The following is a 15,976-nucleotide window of genomic DNA, read 5'->3' as shown; positions in this document are numbered from 1 at the left end:
AAAATGTTATTCCACATTATTGAATACTAAGTATTATTACATACAATATGTTTCTCTGAAAAGTGTTGTCAATAATTATAGAACATGAGTTATTCAATGTACGCAATGCTTGATACTCGGCACTAATTTTCAAATGTAGGTCAATGCTTGCTCTATGAGAAATAGTAGATAGCTATAATGCCCACAACTGTCCATAAAAAAATTGTTTGCGCAAATGCGCATTAAGTGTGCATATATTTAATACTGTACGTTTTGACACTTGCACTATTAACGTTACTATTATCTTATTTTTGCAGGTAGGATAGCTGCAATCTGTTTAGGTCTTCTTGCACTTGTCATCGGCATAGTGCTCAGTAGTATACCATGGGTTGATTACCTCATTTTAAGAGTAAGTATGAAACCGTTTGAATATACATATTTAGCGAAACGTTCGATATATTTGATAAATATGCAATATAATTATCACGAAATTTTAAAAAATGTGTTTGTTATTTTTATATATTATTGAATTAATATAAATAAAATTTGAAATATCTGAACATAAAATAATGTCATTTAAACTGCCAATTTCATAAATTAAATACATATATATATATATATATATATATATATATATATTATTATTGTATTATTCTAGATGGAAATAGTAAATGTAATAGTCAATTGCATATTTTAAAGCAGTAATATCTAATTAAAAGCAAATTCCGCAGAGGATCATATTTAATCCAATAATTGGATTTTACATTTAATTATAATGCCATTACATTGAATTATGATTGAATTATGATTAACATGATTAATCTTGTTGATGTGTTTAGGCGATAATTGTCGCGCAAGCGATACATCATCAATAAGTCATGTGTGATTGCTTTGACAGGTTCTTGCCTTTCGATTTTGTTTTACTTTCAAATCCTGCAAAGACTCGAGAATATATGCTCGTATTTGGACAAAGTATGTCTGGCGCAATAAATATTCAATATTTTTTATGGCCCATACTTGTCGAGTAATTTTTATTCACAGTAAATAACTTTGCGAATCTCTTTTATTGTCTAAACTTAATGTACATAAAGTATACTGTGTGCAAATTAATTTATGATTGTCAATCATAAATTGAACGTATTATTATATGTGCAATTTTTATTAATAATGTTACTTGCACAACTTAAATTGCAAATCTGTCGATTATATATAAAAAATTATTCTTGTGAAATATTAATTTTGTTATATTATTGCAGTCTCAATCATATATTAAATTTTAAATATGTTATTATCGTAATTTATAATTGTTAGTAGAAAAGATGAAATTGTGATTTTTTTGTGACTTGTAAATCTTTAATTACTCACAATTAAATTAATTCTCGTAGAAGTAATTGGTTTCAAAGATTTTACTTACTAGAATTACAAATTTTTCCAACGTGAGTAGAAATTTATTTCCATTCTTGTACTTTCCCTGCTCGCATATTTCCTTCCTGCCGAGAAGAATAAAAACGAAAACAACATTTTTCTCCAAAAAGAATATAAGAGAGAATCTTGAAAGCATTTCGTAGTGTTTATAAAAATTCACTTTCATCTATATGAAATGAGATCCCATTAACTTTTGTTTTACTTCTATTTTAATTTCCCCGGAAATTATCTGAATCATTAATGTAAGATATATATTCAAAGCATGTGCAACAATCATGCACATACTAATCACGTAATGTTTTCCGAAAAAGTAAAAGTTGTCGCGCGTGATCTCTTTTTTACAATAAATTCAATACAATAAATGACACATTGCGGCGTTTGATCTATAAATTGGCCAATTTAAAAAATTAATAGAAACCTATCGTTATTTTTTTTATCTCAAGATTACTTCAATGATTAACGTCCGTTTCATATAAAAACCTCACGATAAATTATCCGAAATGAAACGCGATCGTGCACGTGCACAGATCGCAGTTTTAACTTGAGAGAAATCACGCACAACACACTAGTAATAATATCGGCAATTTATCGCGCTTTTCTAGCAATTGCGACTATGGAACGGCTCGCTCTCCTTTCAATATTGGCAAAAGCCAGGCGTAGCTCGATTAACCAAAGTCTACATATTTAATGTAACCAACACGGAGAACTTCCTGCAGTTTAACGAGAAGCCAAAGCTCCAGGAAATCGGTCCGTTCGTTTATCGGTAAGTGCGCTTGCACTCGCATTGTAAATTTGCACAATCCTGAAATTAGCATTAAACTATCTTTTTCTACGAACAATTGGCTATCTTTGTGCTTACTATAGTTTCTTAATATTTTCCATCCCAAAGCGCTTGTAAGTATGCAAACCGTCTGAACGATGCTTCATTCGGGTTGCGTATTTATGGGCCAAGTATTGTTTCAAACGGCACAGCGATATCGCTTCGCAATCGGTATAATAAATGTGCATTTTTTACAGAGAGGATATGGAAAAAGTTAACATCGTATTTCACAACAACGGAACCGTTAGTTATCAACATAAGAAAATTCTGAACTTTGTACCTGAAATGTCTCTAGACAGAAACATCAAAGTGCTAGTGCCGAATATACCTTTGCTAGTGAGTTTATGACAAACTAATATTATTGTTGTATCTTCTTGATAATAATTCGAAGATATACACATGTAAAATATTTTTCTTTTCTTCATAGACACTTTCGACGCAAAGCAAGAGTCTTCCACATTTAATTCAAATGGGATTATCAATTTTCTTGAGCGGAATGCACATGAAACCCTTCGTTCCTGTAACGGCGCAGGAGCTCGTTTTTGGCTATGACGATCCACTAGTTAGTCTCGGATATCGATTTCTTCCGAAAACTAGACGGCCTATGAGCAGAATGGGCCTTCTTATCGGAGTAAGTGCTACACGATTATTATAATATATTATTATTAATTTTCCAATATTGTATATTTTCATTATTTATATTATATATTTTTCTAAAAAATAATTAAATAAATTTTTTACACGTGCAAGTCAATATATGTATACAGCTCGTAATTTATAATCAAAATTGTAGAGAAACGGTACATTGAGCGAGATATCCACAATATTCACCGGACATACGGATATGAAAGAGTTCGGTCTGATAAATCGATTGAACGGGCTTGATCATTTGCCATACTGGCCGACAGCACCCTGTAACTCCATTATCGCTTCGGAAGGTAAGTTTCTCGCGCATCTAAAGGATATAAAATAGTTTGTTAAAATTTCGATTGGTCCGATAATTCGAGTTTTCGTCTCAATAAAAAAAAATGTTGAATTGGGCATATTTTGTCACGAATAAATTTTAAATGCTCTCTTCGCACAGGGTCGTTCTTTCCACCACGAGATCAGACCGGCGCAAATATTGTTCATGTGTGGGATAAGGATCTCTGCAGAACATTACCGTTGCAATATCGCGGGCCGGTAGAAAAAACGGGTATCAAGGCGGATTTGTATACTCCGCCGGATCTAGTTTTCGGTCAACCGAACGAAACATTTGAGAACGAATGCTTTTGCTCCGATGGTATGGACACTTGTCCCCCTCAAGGCTTGCAAGACATCAGTCCGTGCCAGTATAGTGAGTATTGTGAAAAAGAAGGTTAAAGGCCAGTATTCATAATCTGATCTTATATTTAATAAGGTGCCGCGTAACCATTTGATTGGTTGAATGAGATCTTAAGTCAATTATTTATAAGAACCAGATTTATAAAGAAAGATAAAATATAAAATATTAAGAATATAAAATCGAACTATAAATACAGGCCAAAATGTTAAGGAGATTCTTGGATGCTCACAAGTATAACATATGTTATTTATGCAACTTGTATTTTCTTACTTCAGGTGCACCAGTTTATATCTCATTTCCACATTTTTACAAAGCGGATCCTACATTATTAAATGCCGTTGACGGACTCAAGCCAGTTGCAAAACTACACGAAACATATTTCAAAATTCAACCGGTAAACCAACAAGAAATAATTTTGTATTTGAATTTATTTATATCGACAACAATTTTTTATTAATTTATTTATCAAGCTTAAACTGATCGCGAGAATAAATAATTATAATAGAAACAGAATGTCTTAACTTTAATATCCAAGTTACTTAAAAATTTATGATTTCTAGAATCTGAAATAATATAAATTTTAAATATTTTTTCACAAATAATTTTTTTCTGCTCTTAGAAACTCGGTGTGCCCGTCGAAGCAAAAGTTCGCGTCCAGTTGAATCTAAAAGTAGAGCAACAGCGTAACATCGCGGTGGTCTCGAAGTTTTCCGACATAGTCTTTCCTATCATGTGGCTCGAGGAAGGTATAGAAGAGCTCACACCGCCCATCAGACGATGGATCTACCTTGCAACTACGTTCGCCGACATCGCTGTCCCTTGCATCACATACGGTATGATTCTAGTCGGACTCACGGTCATAATTACGGTGTTCGTGAAGGCATACAATAACAGTCCAGTGTTGGCGCACGATGCGATCGAGCTCGGTAAAAGGACTATCAGGAGGGGCTCGTCCTTACTGATAAACGGTCAGCATCGTTTGCTTGTTGGTCGAGATTCGTATGTCCTATTGAGTAATATCGACCTCGATGAAAAGCAGGACATGATAGAGATCTGATGGACATGCTGCTCTGTCCGTAAATTTTAATGTTAGCTAGAAATACTAATGTAAGTGTGCGTATTAATTATAGCGATTGTAACGTGAACAATAATTAATGACGCTTAGTTCTCGATTTCTCGCGAAATAATTTAATTGCAACATTAATTCAAATTTAATGAAAAGTGATGGCATGCTGAAAGAAATCGCGATAAGCAGAATTTAAGAATCTCACAGGAATTAAGATAACTAGAACCTAAAACGTTTAGAGGTTTAAGGCTCACCTATTGACTCAAAGTATGACTTAGAAAAATCTAAATAATCTACGAGTCAATTAATTATTGGATTTTAATTAACATATAATTTAAGGTATTTAGAGTTTGAAGAATATAGGAATCGCGAAGACTTGCATGAAGGACAAACAGATTCTTTTCATCGAGACTTTAATTGTCAACAAGATGCATATCTAATAAGAACTCTTACATGACTCTTTCATAAAACTTGTCGAAAGGCTACGAGTCTTTTAATTAATCTATCTGATTTTTTTATTATTTCACCAAATATAACCATAAACTGCACACATTAGTGTGTATTTCTAGACTGTAATTAAGATTTAAGAAACCTCGGCATTAATTCTTAGGATTAACTTAGGATTCTCGAAGCCACATATCATCTAAATTCTATTTAACAATCAAAGGCATTAAAAATTATAAATATTTTTTTCCAAGAATTGATTGCGTATGAATTATAATGTAGGTATATACAATATATTATATCAAATAAATGATAATTGATTTATTTTTTGTCGAAAAAAAATCGAAGAAAAAATAAATCTAGGCGTTATTGATTAATAATATCGTTGCAATGAAAAAATATTGGATAAGTACCTGCGATATGATATGTGGCGTAATATAAAATGCGTCCCCTTTGACTGTGTACACCAAAGTCTCGCTGTTGATCATCAAAACAACTAATTAACTAACTACAGAATATGCGGAGCCAAATTGGTTTGTGTCTTTTACACGGAGAAAGGCTTCCTTTTTTCTAATTTTTCGCGAATTTTTATTCGGACGAAATTCGCGGAAGAGTTTGATTTGTTTAAATGGAATCGAAATTCGCCAAAGAATCCTTCACGATCTTTCAGAATGCGTGAGAGTAAACCGATACGATCATTATAATATTCGTATATAATCATAATAAAACGTCATATATATATATATAGTATTTTCCTTATTAGTTATGGAAGAAAACTTTTGGGATTTAACGGACGCTTCTGGACATACTAATCAGGGATTACCTGATAACACTTACGAGAGATCCCAAGATTATATTATTGATTATATTATTGTGTCTGTGATTCCGTTCTTATTTATATGTAATATGCAATTTTTGAATGGAGAGCAACGAGGAGAAGCTTCATTGGCAATTACGTGAATGGACGAAACTTTCACTTGTGTCGATCATGGCAAGTTTGCGCGTGACGATGCTTCTTCTCAACGTGTCCCACTCGTACTCGGCCATAATCTAGTGCAATATTAGTGATCGTATGTTAAGTATACCATTGCCAGCAATTGTGTGGCGAAACAATGTCGATTAGAAGTAAGGTTGCGCCCCGCAACAATTTTAGCGTTACACATATTGCTACGTAAAGCTAAATATCCGGCTAACGATTTGGAGCGCGGCTCCAGCTATAGAAGAACATCGAAAAGGACACAAATTTAGATTAATCATGATTACTGTTAATCGATATCGGTGCATTATAAGTTAAATACGGCTTGACGATTAATCAAATGAGTGATACATCGAGAATGTAATGCGATTATGCTACATCGGTATATCGGTTTTAAGTACTTTTAAATATATTCCGAGAGTGAAAAAAAAAACATTGTAGAGGGTAAGCTTGTTCTAGCGCGAACGGAATTTTGTAACCGAAATTTAATAAAATACTTTTATCCAAATATCACTGTACATATTTGTCACACTCAACTGTCACTCATCTACTCTTTATCCGCTATATTTATAGATTTATGCTTTCTTCTGAAATTTATATATTAAAAATGGGACCAATTTCTATGTAATATATATTCAGAGTGCCTAGATACAGTCAGTGAATTATTGCTCTTATTAAAACCCTTCGTCGCTGTAACGAGAAATTGATGCGATATATGATGCAGAAGAAATCTAAACTAATTCTATTGTAAATATGGTTGAAGGCAAGCTCTTATTGATGATAAATCGAGCTGTCGATTATTGGAAATTTCCAGTTCCACGCGTATTGGTCCCAGCGACGAAAATCTATCAAAAGTATTTTATAAAAATATAATGGATTATAATGTTTCTTCGAAGTCTTCTCGATCACAGAACGGTGCACGTCTTTGACTAAAAAGTAAAAAAAATTATATTCGCAATGTATAACATTCTTATACAAAATTAAAATTATATGAAAGAAAATGTAATCTCCTCTATGAAATATATGATCTAATATAGGTACATTTATCAGCGTTATACCTTAGCTTTTGGATTCGCTGCGCTGCTCATTTTAGTTCCGTTCTCTACCTCCTGTCTCTTTCCTTTAAACAACTTTGCCATCTTAGCTAAAAGGCAATAATCGATTATGTAATACATCCGCGAATTTAAATATTCCATTTAAATGAATGTCTGACGTCTCTCGAATGTTAGAAATTCTATTTCGCAGAACGAATTCTAATCGATGCTTCTGATTGACCTACTCTTACTTTTTACGGAGAAATAAGGAAGAGACGAAAATAAAGCTTATTTCACCAACCTGTTCGCGGTGCTGGAGATTGCACCACATCAGCATCGTCCTGCGCGCCATCCGCCTCTACTTTCTCTGATTCTTCACCGTGTATATTCTCCTTGACCTTTTCTATCGAATTCTCAACAGCCTCCACAATCTTTTCAGTCATATTTTCTACCGATTCTAATTTTCCAAGGGACTTTGGGCTTGCGTCTTCAGGCTCATCACTCGTCTTTGTCTCTTTCTCGTCCTTGTTCTTTTCGTCCTCATCCTTTTCGTTCTCTTGTAAAGAATCGTTCTCCTTGCTCGTATTTTCGATACTTCCGGATTTTAGTCTTGGTGGTTTCGGTGGTGGTGTAGGATTCGTCGACGTTTCTTGCTCCGTTTTTTCTTGTATCCTCGAAGCTGCTGCTTCTGTGCGTGACTCTTCAGCATCTTGCGCATCTTCAGCATCTGTCGCTGCTGTACTTTCCACGTTTTCATTATTTTTCTGACTTTCATTATTTTCCTGAACATCTTTACTTTCATTATCTAGTTTATCTTCAGCATTTTCGTCATGTGCGCTTTCTTTATTCTTTGACTCATCTTCCTCGTCAGTTGGTTGTGATTTCTCGACTTTTTCTTTTAAATTTTCCGATGGACTAGTTTCGGAAGGACATTTCTTAGGACTTGCGATTTTTTCATCGTTTGCCGAAGACGAATTTTTTTCATTACTGACAATATCTGAATTTTCTTTTGACGAATCTTTTGAATTCGTTTCAATATCGTTATGTTTCGGTGTTTCATTGCTTTTCTCGACATGATGTGAATTATCTTTTTCAGGAATTGATTTTTCCGTACTGTCCACTCGATGTTCATTTTGCATATTTACAGGAAGCTTTAAAGGAGGTAGAGAACTTTTGTTCTGCATGGCTGACTCCTGAAATTAACGAATAGATCATAAACAAATTGTATTAGTTTAAAAAATAATATAATAAATTTAATTTAAAAGTTTAAATAGTAATTTGTTATAAATTTATGTATGATATAGTTGCACTTACAGTGGAATCCGATTGATGATCCATCTCGTGTCTTCGACCAACCAATATTGTATGACATCCTCCGCATGCAACCTTTAAAATAAGAAAACAATTCGAATCGGATAAAAATACGATACATATTTATTTAAGCAAAGCAAGCAAAGTTACATCTGTAATGAAGAGTTCCTGATATTTGGCAGCAAATGTGACTTCGTGAACATTATTTTCATTTTCCTCCAGACCTAATTTACCATGTCGCCCGTCACCACAAGTGAAGAGTTTGCCAAGTTCTGTTAGTAATAATTAACACGATTGTTAATAATATTATCTAAGGATTTAAAGGAATATGACTGTAGAATTTTAATTACCAGTAAGAATAGCACTGTGACTTTCACCGCAAGTAATCTTGACGATCTTTTCATTTCGAAGAGATCCGCGTGCAAGATGTTTTGGCAAGTGTATCTCGTTGACATTCGTGCCCATTCCAAGTTGTCCACTGGAGTTACTTCCAAAGCAGTAAATGTTGCCATTTTCTGACAATTTAAACAGTTAATCATTGGAGCAGATTTTTAACTGCATATTTTAGAGAGTTAAAGTAAAGAGATATGAAAGGTGTAAATTCTTTTATCTATTTAAAAATCTACGAATATGTGCCAAGTGTCAGAAAAATAGATATGGGTCAAAATCTACTGATCTCAACCTGCTAACACGAGCGTGTGATGACCGCCGCAGGCAATATGAAGTGCCGGTGTCGGCAACTGTATCTGCTTCGGTGCAACTTGCGTAGAAAAGTTGACATCGATCCCGAGTTTACCGCTTTCCGATTCGCCGCAGACATAAACGAGACCGCTTTCTGGAAATAAACTATGTGATGGTTGAATTGCACACACGCTAATATATTTTACAACTTCTCGTGTTCGTGCGAATCGTTCTAAGCGGGCCGCAGCGGAAACGATTTTATCTCGTGAAAAGTATGTCTAAGAATCCTTGCATAAATTCTTAGAACGGGATTTTAAGATTATTGGATCAACTTTGTCTTAAGAGGTGAGAGGTTTAATTTATATTATGCTAAAAGCGAGAAAGTATAAAAAAATATATGTATGCTGTTTCATGGAAAATATAAACATATTTTTATCTGCTTTAAGATGTGTATTTTAAAGCTATTATATAACTTATTATTTTACGTAGAAATAAAATCATTTATTACCGGTCAAAAAAGCTGAATGATAATATCCTGCGCTGATTTCTTTTACCGGTTCAGGAATAGGGACCTTTGTAGGTTTGTTAACAAGACCCGAAACTCCTGGTAATCCTAACTGTCCCTCCAGATTACTTCCCCAAGCGACAACTCCTCCGTCACTAGTCAAAACCATTGAATGATGTGATCCTGCTGCAATTTGTACAATCCTAGGTCCGCCGAGTCCACAATCGTAAATCAAGATTGGAGAACTAGAGCTGTCGCCTATCGCGGAATTTTCCCGGCCTAGTTGACCTTCTTGATTACTGCCGCATGCAAAGACTTTCTGGGCTCCTGAAGACAAAAAACATTTCAAGTTAAAACATGTGTATGCGTTTCATGATTTAATTATCAGCTCAAATTTTGTTTCTGTTTTTTAGCAAACTATAAAATATTAAATTATTAAATTAACGAGAAATTATTAAGTTAAATTAATAAAATTAACTGTGAATACATTTTCACAAACTATTTGTCAGAAGCAGTTTCAGTCTGTTAACAAATTAGCATCTCCAATTTCTATCTGAAAAGTTAGCAAAGTGACGTGCCATTTAGGAATCCTTATTAAGTTGATTCCTTCAAACGAGAACAAGTTTGAAGTTGAATGACTCGGCAGATATTCATCGAAGTTCGTGACACGCAAAGGCACATATATATACATGTATATATATATATATATGAAAGCGGCATACTCACTTAATGTATCTCTCATCTATTAATGACAACTATACAGGGTGTCCGGTAATTAACGGACCAACAATTACAAATGGATTCTTTGGTCATTTTGGGAACAATTTTTCCTCAGCAAATATGTCAAAAAAGGTCATCATTTTTTACAACTTTCCAATATTTGTCATTATGTATCTTTATAACTAAGCCTCAAATAAAAATTTTATTATAGTAAACTCTACCTGAAATTAACTGAAAAATGTAATTATGTTAGACTTTTAACTCCAAAACGTTTAGTTTTCAAAAAACCCATTTTTTCAATCGCTTATAACTCAAAAATTATTGACTTTTCAACATTTTTGCTAAGGAAAAATCGTCTCCAAATTGGCCAGAGAATCCGTTCTTAATCATTGCTTTGTTAGTTACCGGACACTCTGTATACATACTTACATACGAAGAGTATTTCGTAGATATACCACATTACATTTATATTATTTCGGAGCTGATTACTTTGTCGAACTAATGTTTTTCTTTCTCATGTCTGTAAAACTCGATCGTTACGACGATATTGAAACGAATGACATAATCAATTTCGATATATGTAATCGAGAGAAAGCACGATTGAGATACTTCGCATAGATATTATTGGTCGTTGCTCACCTGTACATATTAACGTGTGCGCTCTTCCGCATGCGACGTGTGTAACTTTTTCTGGTTTCAGGACTATAACAAATGGGATTCTTATTAAAATCATAAGCAGTGCTTAATTAAATGAACAATTTGGCAAAAAATTATTCTCGACATTTAGTGAGCATAAATTTCCAATATCATTTATAAACAGAAAATGAGTTCAGAAGAAAGCGAGATATTTTAGAGATTTGTATTTGATGATTTATCAACGCAAAAAAGTAATATGGCGACATTTGAACGTAGTTCTATTTATATCAAAATTTGTTGCTACTTTACGATAAGGCAGTTACAAACTTTTTACACACGAAGGTTTGCTGATGTGATTCTTGTGACCCAGACCCAGTTGGCCCCAATCGTTACTGCCAAAGACGAACAGTCTGCCGGTTTCTGGAATAAAAAGTAAGCAAAGGCATTCCAAGCAAGCATGAAAGATATGTTCGGTAAATTAGAATTTCACAGAAACTATTCCTGGCGTTAAGATGATATTATTACTTATGTAATATGGAGAATTTAAGGAATCTGGGATCTAAAAGCATCTTAAGATATAAATTTACTAGCAATAAACTTACGTAAATTTGATTGCAATACTAAAAATAGCGATAAAAATAGCGATTAATCTTATGCAAGAGTAAAATTGATTCTGAAATCTTTAAAAAAACATCTCGAAAATTATGAAGAAACTGCATAAATATATTTATGGGATTTTAATATAAATAATATTTGAATTAATAAATAAAACGAGCAATATAAAATTTACATCTTGAATGGATTAAATATAAATTTTAATGAATAGTTGTAAAATGGGAATACTAATACGCAGTAATTATTGTCTATAATTATAAATATTTTATTAATGTAACATTTTTTGTTTGCAAAGTAATAATACAATACTTTTTTAAGACGCTTTAAGCTAATAACGCCAACAATGTCGGCGTAGACTGACCATTGCGTGTTCAATATCGATTTACTGGATAGTGGATATTCCTATGTGAGCATAGCTCCGACTATATATATATATATATATATATATATATATATATATTATACATATAATTATGTATATATATCTTTTACGTTGCATGCTACAGAAGCTGTAAATCACATGAACCATCATACACCTTCATTATAGTCTACAAATTTTATAACGTAGCAATCAAAATTCAAGAATTTAAATATGTCTTATCGGATAAAATCGGACTGGAATACAAAAATATTCGAGTAGGCATATAATGTTCAAAATGACATTTTACGACTGAATTTATAAAAGATAAGAAGAGAGATAGTTCTCTTTTCTCTCAGACAAAAATACTCTTGTTATTGTGAATTATAAGTTTTTTGTTTGTAAGCATTGTGTGTAGGTGCTCACGAATGTGTGACTTGCTGTCAACTTTACACTACACGACATTGATTAACGATATTCAACGTAACATGAACTACATATATATCGTTTTTTTTCTTTTTATATGTTGATGATTCTAGCTGGATAGATCTCGAAATTAAGTTTAAATTAATCTAAACCAATATTCTTGCTGTTATTCCAATGATTTAAGCTGAATTCAGGCTGAGATTCTAACTTGTGGTAATAATATATATATACTGTTAGTCTTGATAATTTAATTATAATAATAATTTAATTAAATTCAATTTGGATTTAATTTTGATTTAATTTAGACTTATTGTGCAACGAAAAAATTTTTAAACTGAATCAATAAAGATGTCACTGATTAAAGCAGTAATACAATTTTACGAAGCTCGATGAATTTCACTGATTTTCAGTGAAACACTCGCACTTTACTCCTCCGTCTTATGTTTCACTGATTGGCAGTGAGATTTTGTGTAACTAATAACTAATATGCACATATTACATGTTTTCATTTTTAAGATGTGATAATAAGCCTAGAAAAAATAAAACAAGATTCTTCAAATTCAAATATTTCTTTAACAAAATATATTGCTACGAATTTATCTATTATATAATATTATAATATAAAAAGCATTTTAAAATATCACTGATTAAAACAATCACTACAATGATTTTTTCTAATAAGATTTCATTGTTTGCAGTGCTATATTTATAACTAAAACCACTGTTTATATTCGATAATACACTAATTCTATTTAAAAGAATACCTTTAATAGAATTGCTCGAGTTCCATCCTGGATTTAAAAAGACAATAGCTATTCTTGTAGTTTAAAATATTCTAAATTATTTTATTTTAAAAAATGCGTAAAACTTACGACAAATAACGGCAGAATGTTCATCTCCGCACTCAATGGCGACGACCGGATCCTTACGTATAAAGAAGTGTGACGCAACATTGTCCGCAAATCTGCTACGACCGATCGTGAAGACTGCTCCGGTCTCTACAATGTACAAAGATCGATACAATCGTTAAATATTGAAGGCAAAATGAGAATCGAGGTTTTCTATCTTTGAACGAATTTCTTCGATTGACAGATCTTGCAATCAGAAAACTGCGCTTCGAGAAACAATCGGATTATAACGCGGATTTCGTTTTATTTGAGATCTCTTACTTACAAAACTTTATATGTAACTTGAATTATCTTTTGCTTACAAAACTTTATAACTTAAAATTATGCAGTATCTTCGCGAATTGTGTTTTACATATATAGCAGTGAATCCGTGTTGCGATGTTATATTTGGATCATGCAAGATTGAAATCGTTGCATATTATTCTGATACTAAAGCTATAAATATACATGCATATTACACAAGGATACATCATCTATATTGCACGTGGAACCACTTGTAGCGATCTTATATCTAAAGCAAAAGTATACATAATAATTTTAAATGCAACATGTATAGCAATGGAAGTATAATTATATATGTAGAGTTTTCTAAAATTTTCCACGCCTTTGCAGTTGTCTGTATTTTATCATTATTTCTAGAAAAATGTTCATTTTATCATTGTTTCTAGAATTGTTATAGAAAATAAGTATTGTTGTTCAATTATATAAAAGTGAATATATCGAAATGATTTCTCAGAGAAATTCAACTTAATTGTCGGCATCTCTTATAGATTTTTCTATTTCTAAGTATTGTGAGTAGTGCATTATGGATATAGTCTGAGGGCAAATTTTATCGCGTTGCATAACTTTAGCATAAATTAAGTTGAAAGCCAGTAAAAAGGACCGGAAAAGCGTTAAGACACCAAATGCCGTCTCAACATGAGATTAACAGCGGCATTTTGGTCTCTCTTCGCGCAAAGGTCAATAACGCAAAACTGGTGATAAATCCTTCGAGATTTACGCTTGCGTCTTTCTTATCAAAAGTTCAAACAGCGGCCTTTTGCATAATTCATTACGCATCTGTCCTTCATCAGAAAACAACGCAAGCTATCTCAGCGCAAATTATTTCATTAAAGGCTGTTTATGTGAAATAATATTATGCAAAAAAATTGTAATATTTACGTCTTCAAATTTTCAAATCTTTAAAAATTTTTCTTAGATTTTTAATAGTTTTTTTATTGTTAAATCCTCAAGTCTTCTCAACTCCTCAGATGATACATTCTCGAATTTGAGGATTTTTAGTTCTTAGATGTACTTAACTTTGAATTTTGAGATTCTAAATTTATTTTATACTTCTAGATTATTTATCTTAAATTACTCTTCTAGATTTTTTAGTTTATAAGTCTCTCTTAAATTATTATTTTTATTATTCATAACTTTGGAATTTGTAAGAGAAATTATAGAATACTGAGAAAATGAAAGCAAATATATTCTGCTTTGTGGAAGATTGATAGTATCTAGAAGTTTGCATATTTTCTAGGGTTGTTGACCTATAGGTCGATTAATAGCTCTACCAAATTGCTCTGCAAAATATATGTATTTGATAGTCGATAGCGATTGTTCATGCGCGAACAAATAATAATCAAATCACATGTAAAACATTTAAAGAAATAAGAATAAAATATTCTCAAAATTAGAAGTATAATTAAAGTAGAGAAGAACTGTATTTAAAAAATGGAAAAATTAATTTATAAGCAATGTACGTGTATAAATATGCTTATAACCAATATCGTTGAAGAGATCTGGAAAGGAAATTATGCTTCTCATTTTATATTAAAATCGACGTTTTTTAATTAGTTCTTGTTGCGTATTACATCTACTCGTGTTTACGGTGCATTGGTATAAATATATGAGCTTATTAAACGAATCAAATGGCACTTGGAGAACACTTTTTGCCTCAACTTGCAACGTGTAATAACGCCAGTAAGTTAATGATACAAATGCACATACATGACTTGCATGTACGACCACGACTATGGTAGCATTTAGCCGATTAATGGTCGGATTGTGCTGGTAGCAGCACTCCTAAACGTTTTACAAAAATATATATATGTATAATTATAAGAATACGCAGAATGCAATAAAATATTGTAGCCACAAATATATATTTACTTTAAACTCTTGCAATTTAATTTCAATGAATCTACCATATTTGTTATCGAGTGACTGTAAAAATTTTTCTTGCATTGTATACGCCGTGCATACGTGCTCGTGATCATTTGATAACAGCGACAGGTATCGATTCTCGTTACTTCACGCTGACAACCGGCACAGGGCGAAGCCAGGGGCTCGTGCGGGGGTTTTAATAATGTCGGGGAGCTGTGCCCGTGCGTCGGTTTCAGGGATCGATCGCGGTCAGTATTATTATTTTATTATACATGATCTATTATAGAATAATTTGTGGATTTGCGTGGTGCAATTTATGCGTGCAATATATTCTCTCAGGTGCGTGCATTACACACAATTACTCGTGTTTTCTTTCTATTTTACCGGGTATAGTCTCTATGTCTGGTAGGCCCATGCTTGTGCACCTTGCGCCGCGCAACTTGTAGCCGACTGACCGCCAGGTAAGCGGGCATGCTTGCTGGCGCTTTCGAGAGGGCGACCACCATGTATCCTAGCAACTGGAAATCAATTTCTAATGGCACAACCGCGCCGCTGTTTTCTTTGTAATAAAGAATGGGAGCGAACGACGCGGTTCTCCAACAT

The 15,976-nt window shown here is 32.8% G+C and overlaps 2 protein-coding genes across 4 annotated transcripts in view; one reads left to right on the top strand and one right to left on the bottom strand.

Moving 5' to 3' along the window:
- Positions 1-6,542, top strand: part of dsb (scavenger receptor class B member debris buster) — a 39,148-nt gene extending 32,606 nt beyond the window's left edge. For all 3 annotated transcript variants that reach the window (XM_029302852.2, XM_029302851.2, XM_029302854.2), the window contains 8 exons: positions 297-388; positions 2,007-2,167; positions 2,422-2,560; positions 2,652-2,855; positions 3,018-3,162; positions 3,309-3,560; positions 3,824-3,942; positions 4,168-6,542. In XM_029302852.2, the coding sequence (XP_029158685.1) occupies positions 297-388; positions 2,007-2,167; positions 2,422-2,560; positions 2,652-2,855; positions 3,018-3,162; positions 3,309-3,560; positions 3,824-3,942; positions 4,168-4,605 (1,550 nt within the window). In that variant the 3' untranslated portion in view covers positions 4,606-6,542. The remainder of the gene's footprint in view (positions 1-296; positions 389-2,006; positions 2,168-2,421; positions 2,561-2,651; positions 2,856-3,017; positions 3,163-3,308; positions 3,561-3,823; positions 3,943-4,167) is intronic.
- LOC114930973 (X-linked retinitis pigmentosa GTPase regulator) lies at positions 5,315-15,810 on the bottom strand. Its single transcript, XM_029302850.2, has 12 exons — positions 15,758-15,810; positions 13,193-13,318; positions 11,249-11,341; positions 10,925-10,987; positions 9,569-9,892; positions 9,062-9,214; positions 8,730-8,894; positions 8,530-8,651; positions 8,383-8,454; positions 7,370-8,261; positions 7,093-7,178; positions 5,315-6,963 (listed from the first exon to the last, which is right to left on the bottom strand). The coding sequence occupies exons 1-12, from the start codon at positions 15,786-15,788 to the stop codon at positions 6,940-6,942; spliced, it is 2,151 nt and encodes a 716-aa protein (XP_029158683.2). The 5' UTR covers positions 15,789-15,810; the 3' UTR covers positions 5,315-6,939.
- Positions 15,811-15,976: the final 166 nt, after the last annotated feature.

This window comes from Nylanderia fulva, unplaced genomic scaffold (genome assembly GCF_048542155.1).
Source record: "Nylanderia fulva isolate GAGA-0341 unplaced genomic scaffold, ASM4854215v1 Scaffold34, whole genome shotgun sequence".
Classification (NCBI taxonomy): Eukaryota; Metazoa; Arthropoda; class Insecta; order Hymenoptera; family Formicidae; genus Nylanderia; species Nylanderia fulva.
Note: the sequence above shows the minus strand (reverse complement) of the source record. Positions and strands in the feature narration are given on the sequence as shown.